Source organism: Meleagris gallopavo, chromosome 16, assembly GCF_905368555.1.
Source record: "Meleagris gallopavo chromosome 16, MGAL_WU_HG_1.1, whole genome shotgun sequence".
Taxonomy (NCBI): Eukaryota; Metazoa; Chordata; class Aves; order Galliformes; family Phasianidae; genus Meleagris; species Meleagris gallopavo.
In genome coordinates, this window is record NC_139419.1 from 8476144 (window position 1) to 8501873 (window position 25730).

Consider the following 25730-nt stretch of genomic DNA (forward strand, 5'->3'; position numbering starts at 1 on the left):
TTCTGAAGGTGATTCTCGCTTCTTTTTATTCATAGCCACAATTAAAGCTAATAAGCTTTAATTAAAAAAAAAAGTATTACTTTTTTAGCCTTTTACTAGTGCCTGGTTTATTTATTCTTCCCTAGCTGCTTTGGACAAAAGTGCCTAGGAAAAAGGTAAATCTGCTCCTTAAGCTTACAGTTTGTGTTAAGGACAACAGAAAACAGGTCACCAAAGATACAGGAAAGAAAGGACAAAACATACACTCAAGACCAGAGATGGAATTTTATTCTGTTTGTGCATGCATAGCTGTGGAGTCTGGCTGTGAATAGTACAGGCAGCAAAGACAGTAACTCCACTGTGCCAGCAACCCAAGCAGCAACAAGAAGAAGAGACCTTTAGAGAAAGGATTCCTTGCTGTGAAGGCAGCTCTTCTGAGCAGAGCCCAGAGAATAACTGCAGAACGCAGCAGTAAACATAAAGATTGGCACTCAGGGCTGGCCGCAAACTTGATGGAGGCGTGACAAATGTACAGATCATACAGCATGTAAAGCAGAAGACCGAGATTGTTGGTTTTGCAGTACGTAGTGGATGAATGATGTGATAGGAAAAATACATCAGGGAATTCAGCATGCCCCCTGTAGCAGAAATGGTAAGTCACAGCCTGAACCAGGGATGGTGCACCTGGTGGGAAGGCAGGGCCAAGGCATGGGAGCTCAGGTGTGTGCAGTGCACACCAGTGACTGGAAGGGGTGGAGCCAGGATCCATGCCTTCCCAGACCTCATTTAAGGATTGGCAGTGGAGGCAAGGATATCTCACTGGCAATTCCTGCTACCTGAGGCCTTCCAAGGGTAAGCAGCTTCTTTCCTTTGTTTCTGTGTCCATGGCTGCTGCACTGAGCATATCCTCACTTGCTGCAGCCTAGGACTTTGCTACTATGCTGTCATTGCTGTACTTTCCATCACATTATAGCATTACATGCCCTTACTCCCATTTTCTTTGTGCTTATGTGTAGTTCAAGATAAAAAGAAAAAAGCCACCCCAGCATGCAGAAGCCGATTGTAGAAGCTTGCAATTGGCTAATGATGCTTGCATTTCTCTGAGAGAACAAAGATTTGTTTGGAAAAAAACAAAACAAAACCCAAAACACTGGAATGCTGTTGCCACTGTCCATGTGGCAGCACCTGGAGCAGCTCTATTCCTAACTGGGGTTAGGGTATGAGGCTATTTCCAGAATGTATTTGATCTTCTCATCACTGTGGTATTAAGTGCCTCTGCTGCTATCATCCAGGAGAGAGCACGTGCCCTCACCTCAGAACATCTCACAGAATTTGAAACAAACAGAAGTGTTTTTGTAACCAGACTGGAAAGCTACAAATAGCACGTGCCAGGCAGGTTGCACATTTGAGTACTGTTGCACTACATGAAGAAGATGCAGTTGATCTACCACTAGTTTAGGAGTCTGAACTTCATTGTGACAATTGTCACAGTTCTTTTCACTTACAACTGATTATTTTATTTAAGTATCATTTGCCTCTTAAAGTTGGTTTTAAATATCAGCTAACTCTGATATATAATTCTAATTCTAATTGAGGAGCACTATCAAGAACATTTATACACAAAGCAGTGTACTGACCTGCACCAGTGATCCGTGCAATCTGCTGTTCTGTTGCTGCTAAATGCAGGTTTCCTACAGCATAACACAAAGTGCTCAGAGTATTGTGTGGCACATCAGCTGGAACACAGCAGTGCCCAAATAAGGAATCAGTGACTGCAACAACTGAGTAGCACAAGGACTTGCCCTACCAAAACATGACTGCACTTTCTACAAGATGCAGCACAGCCATCTCTCCATGAAGGAGGAGGGAGATATACCTGCCCTCTATTTTGGCACCATATTTTGCCACTGTTCTCAGAACAGTAATGTAGATGCTTTTAAGATACCATAAATAATCTCAAATTATTACAGTGATAGAACAAACTTTCAAGTATTAGAATCAAGGATGATGACTGTTCAGTACGTCATCAAGAATGGCTGATATGACTTTATAACCAGGACTAAACAAAGCAAAGGAAGAGTCAGTTTGCTTTTGTTGGTAAATCACACCTGAGTAAGACAGCTTCTGTTAGTTGGTGAGTCCCAAGAAGGCCTAGTAATGAGGATCACAGTCTTCCACCAAGCTGTCTGTGATGTAGCTGGATTCAAGGATGGTTTCGTAGTACATTTTTTCTGCAAATGTGTTCACTGTCCAGGCAACCACTTGAATTCCTTTTGAGGACCAGTGCCTCACATAATCTCTGTAAGGAACAAACACATAGTATTTAAGGCAGACAGTACTGAGACTAAAATTGAGTTTCAGTCCTACACTGGTAGCCCATCAGGAATGATAGTGTGTTATCTTCTGCAAAATGTCATTTTTTGTGTGTTTTCTTCTTGTAAGAAGTAGAGGCTTAAAGAATAAAATGGCATGCAGTAAAGAAACTATCTATACAGTCTTACACAATTCTAGAGAGAAGATAATGATTAACGTGTATTGTTTTAACTCCACCCTCATACACCAATAGATCTGGCCTCCCAGTACATCAGTGAGCTTTGGCACTTACTGAGAAATAAAATTTTTCTGGATGAGAAAAGCTGAAACCCCACATAATCGCCACAAGAAGCTGTGTAGGCTCCAATCTAGAATGACATCCAACATCATATAGAAATAATGTTTCCAGAAGGAACTGAAGCGAGGTGTCCCATCTCCGAAGTGACTCAGCTGCCAAGGTCTGTATGTTAGAGCTGTTACCACGTTTCTGTCAGCTTGTCTCATCTGGAAGGTCCAAGCAGAAAAGATGAATGCACACAAAGCCTGCATTAAACTGGGAGCAGTTAGATACTAACTGCTAGCTTGAATGTGCAGCTGTATCAGAATCCTTCTCCCCTTTTCCCCCCAGGTCCTTTTGTAACTTAGAAAGTTATATGATATTGGACTGTTTTTTTCTTAGATCTGTACAGAATAAGCAACTGCTCTTACATAAAAATCATAACAGTGATGCTGGAACAGAACATTCAGGAAACTGAATAAAATACATGACAAATGGCCTTAACAACAACAATTAAAAAGCTGTGGTAAGAAAAGTTTGTGTTTACATCAAAAGATGATATTTATTTAACTGCTATCTTGCACACGGACACCTAATTGGTTACTAGTGTACTTATTTCTACATAATGTTCAGAACAGAGGGAATTACTGTAGGTTCAGAATACGTGCATCTAATGAGCACAGTGTGATCTAATCAGATCATGCAGTAGATTTAGGATTTACGCTTCATTTGTTTTTAATGTTTTTGCAATTTCAGCAACCCGAAAGTATTTTGGAAGCTGTATATCCTTACTGAAATTCCCAGACAGAATTTAAAAGTTACAGAAACTTTGAGGAAACATCACCTTATAAACAACATCTGGCATGAAAGAACAGACTATGCTGCTGTTATACAAACGAGGAAATTCCAGGTAGAGTTGTTTTAGGGCATCAACTGCCTGCCAATTAGAGATACACACAGATGTTATATTTACAGACACACATAATATTTACTTTATGCTGCAAAGTCATTTCATTTCTTTAAAAACACTTTCCTGTCTTGTGTAGCAAGTCTGAAATGGAGAGGAAGGGAGAAAAAAAGGTTTTATAGCATTATCACACAAATGCCAGTATGGTTTTTGCAACAGAAGTCATTCTGTTGGAGCAGGTCCAGAAGAAAGCCACGAAGATTATCAAAGGGCTGGAGCACCTCCTGTGAAGAAAGGTTGCAGGAGCTGGGTTTGTTTAACTTGCAGAAGAGAAGGCTCCAGGGAGCCCTCACTGCAGCCTTCCAGTACTCAAAGGGAGCTTACAAGCTGCAGGGGGGCAACTTTTTACATGGTCTGATAGCGACAGGACAAAGGGGAATGGTTTTAAACTAAAAGAGAGATCTAGGTGAGATGTTAGGAAGGTGGTGAGGTGCTGGAACGGGTTGCCCAGAGAAGCTGTGGTTGCCCCATCTCTGGAAGTGATCAAGGCCTGGTTGGGTGAGGTCCTGGGCAGCCTGATGTGGTGGCTGGCAACCCAGCCCATGGCAGGGGGTGGAACTACCTTATTTTTTAAGGTCTCCTCCAACCTAAGCCATCTTGTCTTTCTATGATTATGATTCTGTTTAAGAATGTTACTCATTGCCCTCATATTTGAAATACCCTTAAATAGATTATAGAAAAAAAAAATGTGAAGAAGACATAGTAAGGCTTAGTTCAAAGGGAAAAAATAATTTATTTCCATATTTTACTAACTTGCATAAAATGTTTATGACTGTTCACCTGTATCTGCCTGCAATAATACAAATTAAAGATGACTGGGATCCCTAGCTGGAACTGAAGATTAGATTCTGGGTTCCCTCAGCACAGGCATGGAATTTGCTTTGCTTTGTTGTGATGATGTTGAACTCAGTAGCCATGAGTCAGTCGAATTTTAAATTGCCATTTCCCAGACAAAGGAATGGGATGAAGGAACACACTGTCTTTATTTCTGACAGCCCAGCTTTGGGTGATGCAAACAGCAGATCCACTTTCAGTCATGTTAGAGAAGGCATTGTACCACAGAGACCAGCTTGAGACCAACAAAAAAAGGCTGAAAACCCAAAGAAGAGGTTATAGTACAATAAGTGGTACCTGATTTGCATGGCCTTTGACATCAAAGTAGATTGTAAGATTGTGCTGCAAAGACTCCACTACAGCTTCTCTCAGAGTTGGTACCTTTTCATTCTGGAATTTGCTCCTGTAGAAACAGAGAACTCACTGAAACACAGTCAAGATGCACACATACATCCCCAACTACACAGAACTGTTTCCTAAGGATTCCTAAGCACAGTCAAGAGAGACACTAGCATTAGGGGTTAAGCACCACTAGCAATGGCAGCAGCAGCTCTCTGATGCAAGGATTTCTCTTCTTCCCTCAGAATCCCACAACCACACAGCTCTATCCTTCCAAATTCAAGGTCTAACTTGATGCCTACTTATTGACCCCACTAAAATACTGGTCTCAGTCTTTCACCTCCTTTCCTTTGCATTCAATTCCAGATGCTGACCACCCGCTTCCTCCTGCTTTGATAGCATTCCCTAGCACTGAGATAGAAATGCAGATCCTCACAGAATAAGCAAGGCATAGTGAATATCTAGAAGCAGCTTCACACAGCAAAAGATTATTCCTGATTAAGTGACAGCAGCTGCAAAAGTTCTCAATATGTGGCTCAGGTGATTACCTTCCCAGTAACAGCCCGGGAAGATGCTACTTGTACCACTAAGGAGTCTGCACTACATTTATTTACCACAGCCTGTGTTTTGCAGATGGATTAAGCTTCCTAATTTCATCAAAAGTCAGGTCACACAATCTTCCAGACCCATCAGTTGTCCTTTCTACTGTTTCATCATGCATTAGGATTGGAACACCGTCTGCAGTAAATTCAAGATCCAGTTCAACACCTGTTGCTCCATTTTCAGCTGCCTTGAAAGAAAAAAAAATCACATAAAGTGCATCTTTACAGAATTAATGCAGGTACTGCTATCACTCATTTGTATTCTGCTAAAAATTAATAAACTATTAATGTTCTTTTCTGTACACTTGGTGTTAAAAACAAACGCAGGTTTATAGATGAGTGGATATCTGAACTGACACCCCCGAACTCCTCCTCCTTCCAGCACCGCCCCGAGGCTGCAGCACTGCGCGGAGTGCCGGGACCGACGAGCAGGACCGCCGCTCGGTCTCGTAGAGCTTTACCCCAGGTGTCAGCTCAGCGATCAGCCCGTCCGGACCTCCCTGCAGGGCTCCCTACCCCAGCAGATCGACATTTCCTCCCAGCTTGGCGCCACCCGCAATCTGAGGGCGCTCTCCACGTAGGAGCGCAGCCCACGCGCACAGCTCCCCTGTCACGCAGGATCCGCCCTTCGCGAGCGAACGCCGGCCGGGCCGACGCCCGGCTCTCCAGACGAGCCGCTCCGCGACCTTCCTTCCCCACGCCGAGGTCAGGCTGACGGCCCGGCAATTCCGTCTCCTAACTTCGGCCCTGGCCCTGCGCGTCCCCCGGCGCTCGGCGGGCACGGCCGGGCTGACCTGTCGGACGGCCGCCAAAGTGTTTTCGGGGGCGTCGTGCGCGCCGCCGCGGTGCGCGATGCGGGCAGGAGCGCCGTGGGGCCGCAGGACGCGCCGCGCGCTGTGAGGCGAGGCGGGCTCCAGGCTGAAGACGTGCAGCAGCAGGAAGGGGCCCGCGGTCAGCAGGGCCGCCAGCACCGGGCTGCGGCTCAGCGCCAGCAGCGTGCCCAGCAGCGCCGTCAGAGCGCCCGGCAACGCGTCCCCGCCGCACAACATGGCGACGCCGCGACAGCCGGCGCGCCAGGCCCGGGGGCGCTCTCCTCAGAGCGAGGGCGCCGGCGGCGGCGCCGGCCCGCGAGCGTTCGGCGGCCAATCGCGGCCCGCCGCTCTCCCGCCTTCGGCCAACCAGCGCGCGGCAGCCGTCGCGCCGGCCAATCCCCGCACGGCGCCGGACTGAGAGGAGGCGACCCGGCCGGGGGTCCCGCGAGGAGCAGCAGGCGAGGGCGGATGGCGGCACGAAGGTTAGGAATGGAGAGAGCCCAGGGCTTTAGGACAGAAGGGGTACGGGAGCTACGCCTGGCGCGAGGACAGCTCTGACCCAGCCGCTCATCGCCTCACAGCCCCTCACACACCGGGCGCAGCCACGAGCGCTTCCCGCCTCACGCGCGAGGTAACGCGCCTGCGGCCGGCGTCGGCTCGGTGTCCGGCAGCGCCGTGCCGCCCCAGCCCGCCAAGCTCTCACACGCCTGTCCGCCATGGCGGCTGTCTGACAGCCCGCAGGCAAGCAGTACGGTCACGACGAGAGGCGGCTCGGCCGCTCCGAACGCCACACACCGACTCCGGTCGCTCCTCGCACTGCGCAGCCGCGTCCCTCAGCCGCTCCGCCCGCCGCGGTGCACGCCGGGGCCCGTAGTCGTTCCGTAGTTCCGTGGTTCCGGGGCTGGGCGGTTGCCGGGCTGCGCGCCCCACGCCGGTACCGGGCGCTTCTCCCCTGCTGGGCCGGGCGCGGGGCGGTACTAGCTGGGCTGAGGGCTGCGGAGCCGGGCCTGCGGGGCTGGGTTCCTCGGGGCCGTCCCTCGGTCTCCTGGCGACGCCGAGCTGCGGCGGTTTGTTGGTTTGTTGTTGGTTTGTTCTGTCGGTGATGGGCTGGCCTGTGATCCTGGTATGGGAAAGCAGGCTCGCGGGGGCGAGGCACGGAGCGCTGCCGTCCTGACGGCGTGCCTGTGACTGGGGCTGGCTTTGTGCTCTTGGTCTGTGCAGAATTCGTAAGAAAGCTGGCTCTGCCGCTGTTGCTGATGGTAGGAAAAAGGCTCGATTAATTGAGCTATCTAATGTGGGATTTGTTTCCCAGATAACGGCGATTCAGAACTGAAGGTGGAATTGGTTGTGGTGTTTTTCTTTCGTGGTCTTGGAAGTACAATAGGATATGTTTATTATCCGTCCTGTTTAGCTGCGTGAAAATGGAGGACTATGAAACATTCTGTAAGAAGCATCTGTCCAGAATCCAGGAGGCAACAAAAGGAGAAAACTCGCCCGCTGCGTTGGACAGAAATGTCTCCCTCATTCAATTCCATGGAGTTCCAGTGCTCTCCCCTCTGGTAAGGCGTTTTTTTCTTCCCTGCCGTGTTAACTGTGCTGTTGTTGGCCTTGATGTCTGTGTGTACCGACTGTCCTGAAGGTACAGCTCCATTTGAGCTGTATTCTGGCTTCTGCTTACCGCATTCTAAACATCCCTATCTTTAATTTTACAAGCTTAAGGAGTAATTATTTTATTTTTCTTGCAATGCCTGTTTGCTTTCATTTCTTGATATTTATTGTCTTTGTAAGGAGAGTGAAAATATTTGCAGTGTTAAATTGGTGAATGTTACTGCTGTGCTTGGCTTTGTCTAATAGCACATAGACACCCCAAGCATTGAATAATATGTGAGATTGTTTAAAAGTGAATAATGTGATAGTGGGAATAGCAAATACTGAGGTTGTTAAAAGACTTTTAATTAAAACTTCTTTTGCATGTATTTGCAATTTCTAGAAATATAGTTCACAAGTTCATCAGTTATATTAAGTTGTTCCGTGCTTAATTGGAATAGAACCAAGTAGAAAGCTGTGGATAGTTTGTATCATAATGGAGCTGACTTCCTTGCTTTGGTGATGGGAAGTATGAACGGAGAGTGTTCCTAACAGAGTCTCCAACGTGAGGATATACGTTGAAGGCTGAATGCTGGATTGTAATATTTTTCATCTACAAGTGTGTGGATCTTTCAGGTTTTGTAAAAGAAATGTCTAATCTGAGTAGAAGCTACTTGACTTTGGAGAACCAATTTTTGTAGATGAAGTTTTGTAGATTTAGTTTTGAATTTTATCCAAACTGCATATTCTCAGGTTGCAATTTGGAAGATTTTCTGATTCAGATTTTAACAGGTTCTTTTACAAGGCAAGTGCAAGCTTCATAGACTTTATCAGGCTGAGTGCAAGTGAGAAGATTGGTCACAGTGCTCTGCAGGATGCCACATCCTCACATCTCAATAGAGAGCTGGGAAAGGCCTGTTCTGCAGTCCTGTATCATTTGAAGTTGGTATTGTGGAATGTAATGTTTGTACAAACTTTTATAAACAATCATTTAAATTAATAATTGTTAGCATATGTACCAGAAAAGCATTTTGTGTATCTTTATTTAAAAAAAAAAAAAGTATTTGGTTAGAAAGAATCTGTCAATTAAAGTGTGCCCAAGTTTCAGCATAGGTGGGTGTATATATATATATATGTATATAAAATTTGCATTTAGTGGTATAAATTTTGTCTCTCACACTCTGTTCTGCAGCTGAGCTTTGAAAAGAGAAAGGAAATACAGCAGTATCGACAGAAAGCACTGGATCTGGAGACTTGGAGACAGAACTCCCACAAAAGAGCCTTACTGAATCGTGTGCAGGAGATTCTAGAAAACATTCAGGTAGGACTTGGACAAACTTCATAGCTTTAAAGGAAACGTCTCCTTATGTGTGTTTTAAGAAAGGGCTGAGGTTTAGGTATTCACTAATATAAGCCTGAAATTAATAACAGTTAACTTTCAAGAACCAGCATTCAGTTAAGGTTAAGGTAGCATTCATTTAAGTACAAGTAAGACTTGCAGTAATCTGGAAATCAGAGATTTCATCCAAACTATGTGATACTTTTCAATTTTTACTTGCAGAACAGGAAAGTATCTGGTATGAGTGATGTGAACACGTGGGATGCTGAGAATACCTGCCCCAGTTCAGACTCAAAAGCTTTAACTGATCTCGCAGCTTTGTCAGATGCCAACTTGTCATGTTCTCCTGAAAGGCATCGTCCTGTGCAGCTTGAAAAAAGCCAAGAGCTTTTGCCATCAGACTCTATGCAGCAAGTGATGTCAAATGCAACAGAAGTAGGTAAACCAGCAGAAGAAAATGTTCCTTCAAAGGAAAGTGAGAGTCACTTCTCAAGAGACGTACCTTGTCCAAGGGCTGCGTCTCCTGACAGTGTGCAGAGTAAACTTGTGTCCCCTGCTTTCCAAAAGCAAGAGGGACAAGGAGTGCCATCATCTGACAAGGAAGTCCAAGATCCATATGCAGTGAGTCTTCAGAATCTGATGAAAAAGTCTAGGGAGTACATAGAGAAAGAGCAAAGTAGGCGTAGCTCAAAAAGCAGTTCAAAGAAGAGTATGAATGAAAGCCATTCAGATAAAGAAAATGATGCAGTTAAAACGTCGGATTCTGTGAAAGAGAGAGCGAAACTTACAGGCAGAAATTCCACTGCTCTGCCACTTGATAAACCCTGTCTTAATAAATCAAATACTCATATACAGGGTGCCTCTACTCATACAAGTATGTCAACTTTATCCAGTTTTTCTAAAGTGGATATACCTATGAGAGTTGGAACACCCCCATTGGTGGATTCAGATTCAGATGAAGAATTGAAGAATACTCCCACCACTGACCGTGGCAGTAGCATTGTCAGGAGCCTCACAGGGTCGTATACCAAACTGCCGAGCCCAGAGCCAAGCATGAGTCCAAAAATGCACCGAAGGCGCCCAAGGCCTCTATCAATGGGACACATAGTTATAAACAACCCCGTGAATGCTTACGAATTAAGTCCCAAAGGCAAGGGTAGAGCAATGGATTTAATTATGCAAGATATTGCTGATAAAAATAATGTGTCTGAGTCAGTGCCAAAGTTCATGATGGACTTCAGTATGCTTTGCCCTAGCAGAGTTCCTGGTGTCATCAGGAGTTCTTCAGGTCCTTCTGATGGGTTGCTGGTTGGCAAACCAAACAGACATTCCTTTGGGCACTCAGAAGGCAAAGGGACGTTGTCTGCTGCAGGGGAAGGACAGGTAGTGATGGACAACAGAGGACTATCTAAAGTAGAGACTGGTACTGTAGGTCCAAAGCTGAATGAGCCGTTTTCCATCAGTCAGTCTACAGTAACACAGAAACTCCTAGCTGTGAATGAAACCAAAGCGTCGAGTTTGCAAGAAAATACGAAATCTCCTGTAGAACTCAATAAATCTTACGATGTAGAAAGCCCATCCCCACTGCTAATGCAGAGCAAGAGTGTGCGCCAGCAGATGGACACTCCAAGTGTTCCCCCAGCAAATGAACAGTTTCTAGAAAACAGTTTTGAAAAGGTAAAACGTAGACTTGATTTGGACACTGACAACTGCCAGAAAGATAACAACCCCTGTGCTGTAACAGTTGGGATGGAGGAACAAGAGAAGCAATGGTTGCAGGAGCAGAAATATCCCGTGACATCAGTTTACATTACCAAGAGTGCAGCCCCTGATTCAAGTATGGCAAAAGGTAAAAGATTTCCTGTGTTTGTTTTTTTAAAACTCCTCAGTTTAGAGATCTAGAAAAAAGATTATTTCTTAATATTGTATTATAATCAAGTTTATTATAGTAATGCTATACTGTTAATATTATTATTATAGTTGTAAAATTATAATTAAAATATTATAATCGTTGGTGATTCTAAGTATGTATATATCAAAAGTGTTATTGTGTCAATTATCTTTCTTTCTTCAGTAATCTCATTGTTTCTCTAATTTTTAATTAATGACCAGCTCTGAATTCCAGCTTGCTACCTGAGCTGTGCTTACCGGCAGCAGAATGGGCTGATTGCTCGTTTAGAATTCACTGATGGAAAGAAGTCTTACAGCTCTCTGTCACAAATACTTCATTAAATAATTTATGAAGAAGCATCAGATGAAAAGTTTCTCAGAATTCTGTGGATTCGGTATTTATTCCCAGGGATATAATTTTAGGCAAAAAAAAAAAAGTTCTCATTTGAATGTAGAAATTTGAACTTAGTTTTACTGAGAATATAATTTCTTATTCTATTAGATTTAAAGAAGACTACTAAAATGAAAGATGCTTTCTGTAAATTAAAAGAAAATACCTTTTAACAACAAGGTTGCAAATCATTACGTAGCTGTTTTCTTTGAGTTCAAGACTGTGTTACGTTTGTATGTGTCTATCAAGTCAAGCAAAAATAATTTTATTTTCCTCAACAACTGCAGGTATGCTGTTCCCAGATCCAGATGTTTTACGTCCTTATTTTAATACAGGCTCTGTTGGTGTTACTGCTGTGCCATCCACGTGCTTATCCCACAAAGAGCAATGTGCAAATATTCTGAAGGACTGCTGTAGCTGATAAGCTTCTTTGCAGTGTATAATGGCAACTTGATATAAAAAATGTCCTTCTTACTGAAGATGGAAATTACTCTTTTGAAGCATGTATATCTGTGACAAAAGATCACGTATAAAATGTTTAATGCTTGATTCTTTGTAATGCATGTGTCTTCCCAGAAGAGATTTTAAAGACAAAAATGCTGGCCTTTGAAGAAATGAGGAAGAGACTCGAAGAACAGCATGCACAGCAACTGTCAATTCTGATAGCAGAACAAGAGCGAGAGCAGGAGAAATTGCAGAAGGTAAAGCAGAAAGAGGAAAAAGTCTGAGCTGAAGTCCTGTGTGTTGAAGTTTGTCAGGACCCAGCTGGTTTTGAAATGCACATTCTGATGCTTTGCAGACTTAGAAAAGCAGTCTTACAATTGAACTTTTCTTTCATAGGAACTGGAGGAACAGGAGAGAAAGGGAAAGAAGATCGCTACAACAGAAATAGAAATTTCCAAAGTGAATATTAACAGCAGGATGGAGTTGGAGTGGAGAAAAAGTGAAAGTGGCTTAGTGGAAAGTGTGCAGTCTCAAGTGGAAACAATCCATAACACAAACTCTACAAGCATTGGTAAAAACTGACTGCTAAAACTAAACTAAGGGTAGAATACAGATCAAATGTTGTGGTATATTTTGCTCTGCAGTATTGACTGTACCAGCTGCCCTGCTGTTCTGATAAAGGCAGTGCTGCTGTCCTAGGCCACCTCTCATCTGTTCCATAAAATTATGAAAGTGTGTTGTCTTGTTCCTTTTTTTCCCATTCTTTTTTTTCAGCTAATTTTGCTTTGAAATGAATTAAATATTCGATTGCTTTTTTCCTTCATTGACTTCATACAAACAACGTTGCTCCCTCTGTGTGGAGTTCTTCCTTGCTGGTTTTAACCTCTGTTTCTCAACAAACACAAATGGAAAATTGGTGTTTTAGCAGGTGAAGAGCAGAGGAACTTTGAGAGTAAACCTGCTAAATTATATGATTTTGATTATTTATGATTCATTTTTAGGATCTATGTTAGCAGCATTAAACACTTCAAAACCACTTTCATTGAGATACTTTATGGATGAGGTTTTGTATAGCAACTTTAATATTAAGCAAGTGATTTTTCATGCTGTAGCTGGATATTTTTTCTTCCAATATATATATACTATCATCTAAAATGCGAGTAAGAACTGGAAGTCTCTCAATTTCTGAATGCCAAGATGACTTCCTGACTGCAGCTTAAGTTAATGTTTAAATATGTGCTTGATATTTTATTTTTGGTTTTTGTTATTTTTGCACAGTGCTGCTTTATTTTTGTTCTTAAACAAGCATAATGACTGTGTGTGTACTTGCACACATTGCTATTCCTTACGGACAAAAATCTGTGTGTTAAACTGTGCATTCTGCTGTGTGTGCAGGTTTTGCTCATGCTACATCACCTAACACCTTTACTTCAACAAGTGAAACTTCATTCTTTCTCTGGGGACCATCAGGCAGCGGAGTTCTAAAAACCTCAGTATCTAGGCCAAGTAACAGGATCAAAACCAGGTGGACCCAGGTAAGGAAAAATAAGATATAGCTTAAAAAGACCTTCAGTTTTTGTAAGATTCTGGTAACTTTCTAGTAGCTGTGCAGTAGGAAATCTCACAGAGAAGTTCCATGTCCCTTCCTATATCAACTTAGATTACGTGGTAGAACTGTATGGTGTATTTTTCTTGTGCAAAATGCAAAATACATTTTACCTTTTATCAACAGTTGTTTCTTACTTCAAAACTTGAATCACGTGATTTAAGAAATATCAGAAATGTAATTAAAGATATTTAAGAAAAAAATATTTTGCTTTGTTTATTCAATGTTTAGAAAATGCTTATTTTCTTTTAAGATTTTCACTCCAGAGATACAAATGAAGTTTGATAAGATAACTGCTGTGGCAAAGGGGTTTCTTACGCGTCGGCTCCTACAGACAGAGAAACTGAAACATCTCAAGCAGACTGTAAAAGTAAGATCAGCATTTTTACATTCTGTGGCTTCTACTCCTGTTTTGGTTTTTCTTTTTTCTTATTTTTTTCTTTCCTATCATGAAATCATGTATTTTCTGCATTCAGAAGAATTTAGGCATGTCTGTCCCATGAACACGTTTGAGTGGTGCATTGCTTACTGTTATAAGGTTTAAGTCAAACAAAGATGACCAGCCCTATCCATACAGTTTATGATGATTCATTGGTTGAAAAGGGTCACGTTTGGTGCTTCATCTTATTTCTCCCTCATCCCCAGGATACTATGGAGTTCATAAGAAATTTTCAGTCTGAAGCCCCATTAAAAAGAGGAAGTGTTTCAGCACAAGATGCATCCCTTCATGAAAGAGTAATGGCTCAGGTGATATAAATTAAACTTTTTTTTTTTTGCTTTCCTAGGTATTCTGCCTTTGTAAAAAGAAGTTACTTGTTTGTGTGTACTAACATAAATTGATAAAATGTGCATGGGGGCTTTGTTTAAAGGAACAAATTGAAATTACGTCTGTAATGAAAATATTCCATTTTCTCCTGACATGTTAAGAGAGATTTTTAAGCTATTTTATTCAGTGTTTAACTATTCTTTCCAGCTTCGAGCTGCTCTGTATGATATCCATGACATATTTTTCACAATGGAGGCATCAGAAAGAATGAACATTCTGCGTCATGATCGTGAAGTTCGTAAAGAGAAGATGCTCAGGCAGATGGTGGGTTATAGGCAAGAGAGTGTAAACTGTTCTAAGATTTTAAGGAAGAAGATCTTAACTTTAGCCTGAATATGATCTTTTTTAGGATAAAGTAAAGAGTCCAAGAGAGAGAGCAACACTTTCAACAGCTACGCAGAAATCTCTGGATAGGAAAAAGTACATGAAGTATGTGCAGATCTCCTTTTGTGGTGAGGGGAGGGGGCCATAGGATGATGAGGAAGAGTAGGAGATACTGAAAATAAGTTTTTGTGGAAACAGCTTCTTTGCAAAATAATATATCTTTTAGGAAGTATTAATGAAAAAACCTTCTCAGGTGTGTAGTATGTTACCACTTGTGATAGTTGAGTTTAACTTTTGAGAGACTTCTTGTCTCTGTGAGCAAAATGTTTGGTCTGGGATGTGTTTATGGTGTACAAGATACCTGTTTTGATCACTCAGCTTATGGTAGATTTTTGTAGGGTATGTTATCAATCTTTTCAAAGTGCTTAGCAAGAGATGTCATTGGTAGAGTTCCTTGAGGGTGTTTTTGGGATGGTGGCAGGCATTATCTGTCTCCTGCAACACAGCTGAGTAAAAAGCAGTAATCTGTAGAACAGTTATGGCAGTGTAACATGCAGATGCAGATTTTCTTGCTGTTTTTCTCGTACTATTTTCATGTAAGAACGACATGATGATTTTGTAATTTAATTATATTTCATTGGTGTTGTTTCTCTAGGGCTTCAGAAATGGGAATGCCTAGTAAAAAAATAGTCATAAAACAAAGAAGTCCTGAGAGCCGGTGAGTGAAGGTTATTTTATACCTTGTGATTCTTTTAAAGAATTGTCTTAGAATGTTGGATCCTTTGATCTGTGTTACTGGCTTGCTCAATTTATAACAGGAATGAAATCAGACTTGGTAAGGGCTGGGGGGAAAAAGCTAGAAAAAAGTTATTCTTTTCAATGTCAGTTCAAAAATAATTTATTTATTTCTTTAACTCTATGCTCAGGTTCCAGGTTTCTCTCAGATACACTGTTACTATTTAACTTTCTGACACTAGTACCTTTCTTAACAGCCTTTATAATATAAAATGTTCACTTTAGAAAGCTGTCAGAAAATAAGTGTGTATCTCTCTTGGAAAAAAGTTATTGCTCCTAGTTTGTGCAGTTGTTAACTTAGTTCACAGAAATGACAGTACTCAGTACTTGCTGTTAAGAGAGGGGTGCTGCCTTACTGCTGAGTCTTTTTTCTGCTATGACAAGTCAGATACCTGGCATCTCTTAAAAACATTTCTTATTCCATGATTACCTAATAGTTCTGAAGATGTGCTATCTAATTATACAGTTTAGTCTTCAATGACTTGTTAAAATGCTTCAACATGCTTTTTTTTTCCTGTATGTCTTTATCAATGACTATGAACCCAAGCCACTTTTGAGGGAAGCTTTTTATGGGTGCTTTTTTGCTTTCTTTGCTTTAAAGAACAAGTGAAAGTAGTAATTTCATTCAGGAATTTTAATACCTGGCACTTTTGCATACATCATCTGTGTTATGTAGCCTCTTAGCCATTCTGAAAGTTGCTATTTGGAAGATGATGCATAATTTAATATTTTTTCTAAGATTTATTTTTTTTTTTTAAAGGAGGGAGAAAGTACTAACAGAAATTGTGTTTTGACAGTGTACTTCAACCAAATCAAGGACAGAATGCCCCGGTTCATAGATTACTTTGCAGACAAGGGTAAGGACACAGCATGTTCCTAGCCTAAGGTTAAAAGTAAATGCAAAATGCAAGAACACATTAATTTCTACACAGTACTTACATTTAATGGTACAACTGTTGTTCAAAGGCAAAATGATTCTTACAGTATTTTGAGAGAGTGGTAAAGCTTTATTGTACCTTACACTGCAAGAAAATTATTTAGTGTTACCATCTCCTTGTGTATTGTCTCCATTTACACTGTTTTGACATTTGTATTTGTAACACTCATTCCATGAAGCTTTGCTTCCCCTTAATGAAACGTTTGTATTTTCAAGTACAGGCTGTAATGCCACAGTGTTGGAAATGAATCCATTTCCTGAGCAGAGATTTTAAAATATGTACATGGGGAAATATTCTCCTATTTACTGTATCTTCTTAAGTATTAATTTCATTAGGAATTGTAGAGGATACTATATAGGACAGTGTAAAAGTGATTTCATGCCTAACAGTTTGCTAGTGTCTTTATGTTGTTGGATACAATCTTTCAGCTTTGATGCAAGTGACTTATTAACTCTTTTATATTTAATTAGAACCCCTAAGACCTCAATGAAGGGGGTTGAGCAAAATAGAAAGAAGGCCTCAGAGAGCAGAGTGTCTAACAAGGCGGTTTCAGGTGTGTAGAAAACTGGTGCTTGGATCGTATAGTAAATAAGTTGCCAGTGTCAAGAAAAACTAAGCGGGGGATTTCTTGTTTTCTTTTTCTTCTGCACCTGCTTTGCTGTGTCTTAAATCTAACCTGTCTCTTTGGACATGTGCTGATAACTTCACCATCCACTCTAAGATTCTATAAACATAGTATATAGAATGTACTTTATAGCTCATTTGCTTTCACTCACCAGATGCCCAACCATTAAAAAGTTTTGCCGGAAATACTGTAACTGCTTGGGAAACTAACAGTAGTCAAACTAGTGGGCTGGAATCATACTGTCATCGTATTTCTGTACGTGTATAACTTCTCCTTTCAGTAGGCTTGGTTTTGAAGATAGGATAGTTTGAAAAGACTTACCAGTGGGCATTCCACTGTCATAGTCTTAAACTGACATTTATTCTGCAGCATCTTACAGAATGCATGAACCTTAATGAGACAGATTCAGAAATGGAATATTCCTGAGCTTGTATACAGAGATTACTGATAGGTTACTCTTTTAATAAGTAAGTTTAATAGTAGTGCCAAACCTCTATGTTTTAAACCTGCACAGGCATGAAGAGAATAAAACACAATGAAACAATCAGTTACTCAGTTGCATGTTCAGTGACATTACTGAAAAATTACCAAAGATGGGAAATAATCTCTCCTGAAATATAAGAATATTATGTAAGTAATGTAAGTGTAGCAAACAAAATTATCTGTAAGGCAGTTGTTATCTACAAGTTTGACAAAAACAATCAACTCTTCCACTTAGAGTATTAAAGTTGTAGGAGAATAGTAGTGCAAGGATGTGCAGTATCAAGTTTAGAGTTAACTTTTGGGGAAGGCATACAGATCTCATCTAATTGATGCTGAATCTATAATGATATATGATATTTTTTACGTTTCAATCTGACATCAGACATCCAGTTAAAACATTCTCTATCAATCTTTTGTGTTGGCCATATATGTGTTGCTTTGCTAAGTCTCTGAGTTTCCCTTAGCTGTAATTATCCAAGTCATGATAGTTGATAGTAGGTAATGGAAGGAATCTCTAAATTTCTCGTTACCTTTCTAATTGTGTTTGTTGAATAACTGGAAAGCTATTTAATGCCTTCTTTAGTGATTATCTTGGAACTTAAAATAGATCAATAATATGCTGTATAGCTATGACTGTACAGCATAACTTCAGTTAGTGTTTGGACATCACGTGTACTGGGGTATAATACCAGTACTTCCACGTTTTTTTTTTATAAATAGATTAGACTGCTGTGTTAAATGAGTAGGAATGCATTCTGAAATTATTAGACAGGGAATGCTTGGTGTGAAAGAAATCTGCATAACTTCTCATAATGAGAAATACCTTCAGTTGAATACTTTTATATGGAATGTGCTTTTCTTTATTTATGGATAAAATTTGAATAGTGAAAGACTTTGCAATATGTTGAACAGTTGTTTATTTTTAAAACCTTTTGTTAGCAACTTTAAAAATCTGGGCTTAGTCAAGAAACCTTTTCTAGAGAGGTTCTTGAAAGTCATCTGTAGTGAGGCAGCAATTTCTGTCTGAAACTATAGACAGAAACTATAATTTTAAGTCAATTTATAAATAAAACAGAATGCTAAATAAATGTGTATTCTTCTCTCCTTTTAGTAGAACTTGCACAAATCAGAAAATGTAGACTCAGAGCAGAGGTTTGACAGTACAGAATCATAGCTTCATAGAATGGCTTGGGTTGGAACGGATCCCAAAGATCATCTGGTTCCAGCTCACCTCCAGAGACTTACTTCTGTGTGTAACTATGCCAGTCAGCAATATTCCTAACCCAGAGCATTTCTATTTCATTTCTTGTCCTTACTTGCCCCTGACTCCCAGTTAAATTGTGCTTGTTAGAGGGGTAAGGGAACTGTGAGGTCTCAACTTGAATTGTGATTGAGCACCTGGGGAAGGGCTGTGGCTGCCCAGGGAGCACAGGGTGTTGTTTGCACCTGTGCTCCCCAGGTGATGAGAAGGGTGGAGTCCCTCTCCCCGAGATGGCCAGCTCAGAGAAGGGCTGGGCACTGGAAGGAGAGCTTCTCTTGGACTTGGGCTGCTTCCTGAGGAATGCTTCTTGTCCAGAAATCCCCTTCACCAGCTGAGTGAGTTCAGATCTTCTTTTTGTATGTGGCTACTGGCCTACCCATGCATACTTTGTCTGGTATTGCCAAGAATGTGCCAGAAGCAGTTTCACTGCTTTGTGAGCAGAACAGAGAGACGAGAAGGAAGAAGGATAAGTAGTATACAGCTATTTGGGATGTCATGCATTCAAACTAGACATGAGACATGCCCTCAGAAGGTATCCAGCTGCATTTTTCTGTTTTAACTTCTGTTGACAAAGGGCTTTGTACTTCTGACAATACTCTCATTGATTATTGTTTTCTGGCAGGAAGGCTTTTATCTTAGGAACTGCAGGTGATTATTGAATTTACTTTTTGTGTTTTGTACCCCTTCAACCAGGTTCAGTTCTAAAGAAAAAACTTAATGAAACTGTAGTGTCATCTTTGTTGTTTGTTTTAATAGGACAAAGCAGCTCTGTCTGTAGTAAGTTCTGCTAAGCAGGGCATTTAATGTGGTGTTGCAAAGAAGATGATTGAGATCAGCCTGCTGCTGCCACTGTGCTTACCCACCTCGTTTGTTTCTGCCCAGTCTGAGTAAGTGTTCAGTAACAGCTATAGTGGGGCATTAGGCACAGAGTATTTGGGCAGTAGCAGTACTGAGCCATGATCTTTCCTGTGTGCTTGTCCAGCCTGAGCAGGGAGCAGATGCCTGTGTGAGAAATGCGTGCTGCCAAGTGCACTGGTGTTTCACACAGTGCTTCTGAGGGCATCAGGTTTGTGGTGTGTGAGTAGCAGGGTGGTTACATGACTGAGAAGAGAAGTTGTTTGCCCTGGCACAGTAAAATGATGGGTGATTGTTGTGTCCAGTAAAGCTGACTTCTTTAATTTCCTAGTCTAGGTTCCCTATATTGTCTGTTTCTCTCTGTATTTAAATAGATTAATTCTTTGTACAGTAGCTTAATAAGTATATACATTTTTCAGTAGTCAAATGAAGCTTATCTTAGAGAAGGATAAATTGATGTAAAATTAAACTCGCGTGTAACTTAAAAAAAAAAAAAAAACTTAATTCCTATAAGATTTAGTTATCTGGTGGGTGGAGGGAGGAAACTGACTTGAAATATACCTATTTATTACCTAATAGTAAAAATTGTACCCTTATTTTCTGTATGTGACATTTCTATATGACTTGGGAGTGCACACAAGGAGAATTAAGAGTAGTGTTAAATCACTAATAAACCATCATACCTGTCATCCTGGTTCATTGTGTGGGATCACAGGTGAGCTGAAGAATACAACACTGAGGAGTGTTGGGCCACTGAGAATTCCTTTTTGTATAGTAGGAAACAGTGTTCAGGTGTGAAGGGTTCCTGTGATGGTAAGGTCTCTTGGGCATTTCCAAAGCTGCTTTGCACTGTGCTGAACACAGCTCTTGGGCACCTGTAAGTGACCACTGCAAGGAACTGGTAATTCTAAAAAGCACCAGCACCTACTTTGTTATGTTCACTTAATTGCTTGAAAACTTTCTTTTCCGTGGCTGTCTTTCATTTCGACTGCTCTGCACCATGTGATGTGATGTTCACTGCTTTGTATAAATGTTTGCTCTCATTGCTAGACACTCAGTAACTGCTTGAACCTAAGGAATGCTGAATTGTGTGACTTCCTAGCAGCCTGCAGTGCTAAACCCTTATTACTGGAAGAAACTTGTGCTATGCATAGTGTAATATGCCTTTCTAAAGATGTATGTTTGTTACATGTGGAGAGATTTTTATTTTCTCAAGTAGCTCTCTTTTCATACAACCTTTGCCTGATGTTATTTGTACTGAACTTCTAATTCTGATTGTGTTTGTTAACATATGGAAACCTACTGTTCCTTTGAAAAGACAGTTCAGTTTTATTAAGATTTGAGTATTCTCTGGCATGTATTTTTAACTCTTTTTTCGTAGGTTGTTGAGGTCCCTTTAGGCTTAACAGTTAAGTTATTATGATTGTAGTTATCAGTAACATTACCAGATAGCTATAGCTCTCAAAGGAGGATGCCTGATGCAATGTAATTTAAGGTGTGCAAAGTAATTTCGATCAACAGTTCCTGTAATTTTCTACCAGAGAGGTTTTGACAAGTGGAAACTATAAAGAAGGTGTGGTGAGTGCAAGATTTGGTCCCTATCCTCGTTTAAATCATGTAAGAGATCTGCAGGAAGACGAGGCCGCTGTTGTGCACAGGTGCACCTTGTTTTGGCCACCTCGCTGTGTCCATTTCTCAGTTCTGGAGCCCACTTTCTCAGGTTTAGCCAGGACTTCTTCCCATTTTTAGCTGCTCGTAGAAAGCTGGATCACATGATGAAGGAGGAAAGGAGTTATGTGTGAGGGGAAGGAACTTTGTATTTTGCCAATGCCTTACACTTGCTTCCCTTTTGATTCTGTGCACCTTTATCCTGATGCTGATGTTATTCAAACTGGCAGCTGCTGTGCAGATGGAAGAACAGATGCAACAGAAGAGAGATCTGTGTGTTTGGATGTCTGAGGAATAGAGTTTAGGCCAATGTCCCAAGAAATCAGAGTGAAGATAATTAGAAATAACTGGAAGACAAACCTGTAATGCTAACTTCCTATGCTTTGCATTATTCTTGCTCTGTCTCAACTTCTCTTTGTTTATTCATAGGGGAGGTGGAAAAGGAAAACTCGTCTTAAACGTTTGACTTTGTATTGTATTTTTAAATTGATATTTATATATCATTTTTGAAATTACTTTAATCATATTGTCTTGGTAAAATTACAAACAGACTTATCTTAAAACTTCTGAATTATAGTTGTTGATGTTTTAGAGTAGCAGAAAAATGACTATTTTCTTCCTTGAGAAGTGTTCTATAGTATGTTGTTACTTGCAAACTTATAAGTAGTTTTAAAAACCTGTTTTACTTAAGCATTTGTAAGGCATTTCAAATGGAACACAAGGAAAACTCCTTTTAAAAGCAGATACTAAATATATAATAATGCCTTAAAATGTTGTATTATTAGTTATTTCTGTTGGGTAATCTTGCTATTGCAAAAGTCAATATTATCAACTGTAAAATTCTCTTTTTGTTTTTAGGAGCATATGCAGGAAGAACCCAAAGAAAGAAGCCAAATGTTGTGACAATTTAAGACGACAGCACTCACTAGGATGAACAGGCTGTTCTTTAATGATGGTATTCTCAGCACTGATCCATGTATTTCATCTCTTGAATGCATAGTTATATTTTGAAATGATAAGCCAGCGTTGTCTTTTCCAGAGGATGACATATTAATGCAATCGTATTGAAGTAATAAAGAGCTGTAAAGCTCTAACCTTGTGTGAAAATTGCATGTTATAAGTTGTGTATGCAGTAGTGTACATGTATAAGATTCATAATATTATTCAAGTAAGACCACAGAGCATCATTAAGTTAATTTGGGACATCGTATGTTCTAACTTTGTATCTTCAACACGATTCTTGTATTATTTAAGATGGCAAATTCTCTGTATGGTTTGCCACCATAATAAGTCACGCACATACAGTTTTAGTTTCTCACCATATACTTAAAGCAGTTACACAAGGAAAAAAAATCCCTTAAAACTGAATTCTTCAGTCTGAATTTGTCAGCAGCTGTTGTGAATGTATTTGTGTGAATGCAGTTACATCACTTCACACATTAATGGCCTCAATTTGTTGCAATTGTGCTGAGTTGGACACGGATCCAGACAGGTGTACTTCCATTCTCTATAGAAACTGCAGATTTATACATGTGATAGATCAAACCACTGTGCTGGGTGTCCTAGGATTTTTATTCCTTGCTGTCTGTGGCATTTCCTTATGGAAACAGCTTTTGGGCCGGATGCAGAGAAGCACATGTTCAACAAAAATTTGAGAAGGCAAGATTTTAATTGTTTTACCATTTCAGACTTGCACACAATTGTCTATAATAATAATTAATATGCCTTATGTTTCGTTTATGACAGTTGCCATTTTTCTAAGCAGTTTCTCTTGTACCATTATCTAACATCTCTTATACTGAAATGAAATCATGTTTCCTGAATTCAAGGGGAAGAAAATCCCTACCAAAATCCTACAAAAAACACCCATATTTAAGAAAATGGAACACTGAAAGATGATGATCAAGGCAAAATATGGGCATCATACTGATGGGTGTTATGCTTCAGCCTGAGGGGAGCATAAGTCTGGAAGTTTGTTTATTTACGTCTCTAGGGATACAACTTTCAGACAGGGTAGGTTGTTAACATTAGAAGTAAATAGAGAGAAGCTTGGCTGTTGCAGTCTGTGCAGTACTGTTTTTTGGTTTTCTGTTAGAGTAATGCTAGGAAACTGATCGTCTGAAAGTGAAGTCATTTTGTTTTTTTCCCAGTGTCAAAACAGTGCAACACAGTGGGGCCTGTGTAACATTTTCTCACTGATATGAGGGGAAAAAAGTGTGATCAATAACCTAATTTGCAACCACTATAAAAAAAAGAACATTAACAGTTGGATGAAAAGAGTATCTTTAGGGACAATGGTGGATTAGCTGGCTTGGTTGTGGCGGTAGTTGTGAGTTGCATCAGTAAGTCTGTCTTCCACAGCTGGTGGCAGTGCTAAATGTTTCCTAACAGGTGATACCAAATTGTATACTTAGAAATCTGAGGCAAAAGGCTGCTGAAAGGCTTTGGAGGTGGATGCTGCTTAGCGGCTCTGCTGTGGCTCTAAGGTGCGTTCCCTGCTGGTGTAAATGCAAAAGCTTACACCACTAAAGTACTTGCTGCCCTCATAGCAATTTGGTGGGGTTTTTTTTTCTTTTTTTAAGAAAAAAATTGCGATCCAAAAAATGCCAGATGTTTCCTGCTAATTCAGCAGTTATCAAATGTCTGCTTTGGCTCCCACCTTTCCTGTGTTTGGATAATCATAGGATGGGAGTGGAAAACATCTGAGGGAAAAGAACAGAGTGTGACCCGTGTCATGGGTGACACAAAAGCCTGCTGTGGCTGTATCAGTGCTAAGGTTGGTGTATTTAAAGGGTGTTTTATATACTGTAAGTATTGTTAGAATAGGCAGTGTGTTGATATAAAAGTAGTGTTAGTAAACGTGAGTGCTTACCTCCAGGTTTCACATCTGAACCTCTTTTACTTCCAGCATGTTTCTGGTCTGTGTAACAAGGTGTTGTACTGCAAGTTGTTTGTTTGAACTTTCATGAGGCCTTTCTCTTGACAAGTGCCAGAATTTGGTTTTGTACTTATTATGTTTATTTATACATATTTAATTTTATCTGACTTTATTTTGTGTGTGGTTGTAATATCATCATAAAAGCGTATTTATTTTTGTACTTTCCATTTTCACCAGGCTTGCTTTTTACTTAAGCATACTACACAATAAACTTGCAATCTTTAAAAAGACCTCCCTTTTTCTAAATTGTTTCTGTGGGTTGAAAAATCCTGCCGTGTAAAATAAGGTTGTTCTTTGGAGCTTTGTGTTTTTATTTTTTTCCCCTCGGTAAGCAAGAAAGTTGGTTTAGGACAGTTTGCTCCTGGCTTGATAAGATCACGTTGGGTATTTTGATGCTCCTTATTCAGAGGAAGGAGTGGGCAAGGAGAAGCAGTGCCCAGGGGGTGGCACTGTTGGCCTGCAGCACGGCGGCTGCTGGGGCCGGGCTGGGGGTGCTGCAGTGTCCCACAGAGATTTCTGTGGAGTGAATTCAATTGTTTCTGCCAACAATGGAACTTCCATTTGGTATCTGTCAGAGTTGCCGGTGGTAACTGTGTCGTTTTGGGAAGCAGCTGTGCTGTGTGTTTGTGTGGATTTGTCAGTTCCCTGTTTTCCAGCACTACTATCTCATGTCATTAGAGGAACTCACTTTGTATGTTGATGTGTTGTGAGAGCTGTGGGAATGTATGAGTCACTTGCTTTTAAAACTGTTACCAGTGCTATCCAGGGCAGCTGTATATACTGTATATTTACTGATATATTAAAACTAATCAAACTACCAAATAGTAGTAATGGAAAACTTGTACTAGTGTCAGTATGGGCACTTCTGTGTTCAAGCTGGTAGCATTCCCAAGTCTTGAATACTTGGGGTGCTTACCAAAACAATTTAGCTTCTAATGATAGCCTGACATAACTGCACTGCTGTTCTGAATTACCTTGTTGCTTATACTTAAGGCAGACTTCATCCAAAAATCCATCAGAGAGAGAAGTTCTGAGATAGTAAACCTGTTTTTCCAGGTATCGCCTGCTAGTTGGTGCTGCAGTGTGTGTGGTAGCTTTAATAGTAGGGGTTGATCCACAGTATCTTTTGGTGATGTAATGAGGATTCCAGGAATAACCACTTACAAAGAGTTTATACCTTTATATGCAACTGTCATTCTGCTATTTCTGTTTGAAATAATGAGTTGGACTAGGAGCAGGGAAGTTTAGGCAGCCTGAGGAATCTTACTGACTTGCTGACCTATCTGATGGGCGGAGGAAAAATTCCTAAACCACAATCATAGATATGCTTCATATTCTAAAGGCTTTTTTAGGGAATAGCTGAAAGCTATCAGCTCCTAAGTTAATAGTAAAAAAGTACTTGGCTCAAATGCAAATCCATTTCTTTTTTTATGCTCAGGACTTCTCTGATTTTTACACTTGCACCAAAAGTGAAAAGTTTCCTCTAAAAATAAGAACTCCGCTTGATGGTTTTCACCTCATCATACAAGTAGGTCTTCCTTCCCAGTGCTTGACATTCTCATTCTCTCTGAAACATGTGAGAAGGAAACCGCTGGAACTGTAAAGACAATGCTGGGAAAATTGTTCTAATTTGAAGA

General features: G+C 40.6%; 2 protein-coding genes across 12 annotated transcripts; one reads left to right on the forward strand and one right to left on the reverse strand.

Moving 5' to 3' along the window:
• Positions 1–240: 240 nt before the first annotated feature.
• GDE1 (glycerophosphodiester phosphodiesterase 1) lies at positions 241–7049 on the reverse strand. 3 transcript variants are annotated; one of them, XM_085237420.1, is made up of 6 exons: positions 6919–7049; positions 5324–5499; positions 4668–4773; positions 3414–3506; positions 2585–2796; positions 241–2278 (listed from the first exon to the last, which is right to left on the reverse strand). In XM_085237420.1, exons 2-6 carry the CDS (start codon positions 5428–5430, stop codon positions 2131–2133), a joined length of 666 nt encoding a protein of 221 aa, XP_085093546.1. In that variant the 5' UTR covers positions 5431–5499; positions 6919–7049; the 3' UTR covers positions 241–2130. The 3 variants fall into 3 exon arrangements, with proteins under 3 accessions (XP_085093546.1, XP_085093544.1, XP_085093545.1); XM_085237418.1 differs by lacking the exon at positions 6919–7049 and adding an exon at positions 6106–6360; XM_085237419.1 differs by lacking the exons at positions 3414–3506; positions 6919–7049 and adding an exon at positions 6106–6360.
• On the forward strand, positions 6450–24321 carry CCP110 (centriolar coiled-coil protein 110). 9 transcript variants are annotated; one of them, XR_014886764.1, is made up of 16 exons: positions 6450–6605; positions 7535–7682; positions 8903–9031; positions 9272–10898; positions 11907–12031; positions 12171–12345; positions 13170–13309; positions 13634–13750; positions 14026–14127; positions 14354–14470; positions 14556–14635; positions 15186–15248; positions 16123–16182; positions 16734–16816; positions 19389–19519; positions 22014–24321. XR_014886764.1 is itself a non-coding variant. In XM_085237396.1 (15 exons), exons 1-15 carry the CDS (start codon positions 6592–6594, stop codon positions 22064–22066), a joined length of 3033 nt encoding a protein of 1010 aa, XP_085093522.1. In that variant the 5' UTR covers positions 6450–6591; the 3' UTR covers positions 22067–24321. The 9 variants fall into 9 exon arrangements, 8 of the variants coding, with proteins under 8 accessions (XP_085093522.1, XP_085093523.1, XP_085093528.1 ...); XM_085237396.1 differs by lacking the exon at positions 19389–19519; XM_085237402.1 differs by lacking the exons at positions 6450–6605; positions 19389–19519 and adding an exon at positions 6630–6754.
• Positions 24322–25730: the final 1409 nt, after the last annotated feature.

What these genes read in the sequence shown, in the direction of transcription:
- GDE1 (XM_085237418.1), bottom strand. Translation starts at nt 6,360, where the DNA reads ATGTTGTGCGGCGGGGACGCGTTGCCGGGCGCTCTGACGGCGCTGCTG. An exon ending in CTTTGGCGGCCGTCCGACAG is followed by an intron (nt 5,500 to 6,105) that starts GTCAGCCCGGCC and finishes TTTTCTTTCAAG; the next exon opens with GCAGCTGAAAATGGAGCAAC. An exon ending in TGCCAGATGTTGTTTATAAG is followed by an intron (nt 2,797 to 3,413) that starts GTGATGTTTCCT and finishes TGGACCTTCCAG; the next exon opens with ATGAGACAAGCTGACAGAAA.
- CCP110 (XM_085237396.1), top strand. An exon ending in TCAAAACCAGGTGGACCCAG is followed by an intron (nt 13,310 to 13,633) that starts GTAAGGAAAAAT and finishes TTTTCTTTTAAG; the next exon opens with ATTTTCACTCCAGAGATACA. An exon ending in AGAAGATGCTCAGGCAGATG is followed by an intron (nt 14,471 to 14,555) that starts GTGGGTTATAGG and finishes GATCTTTTTTAG; the next exon opens with GATAAAGTAAAGAGTCCAAG.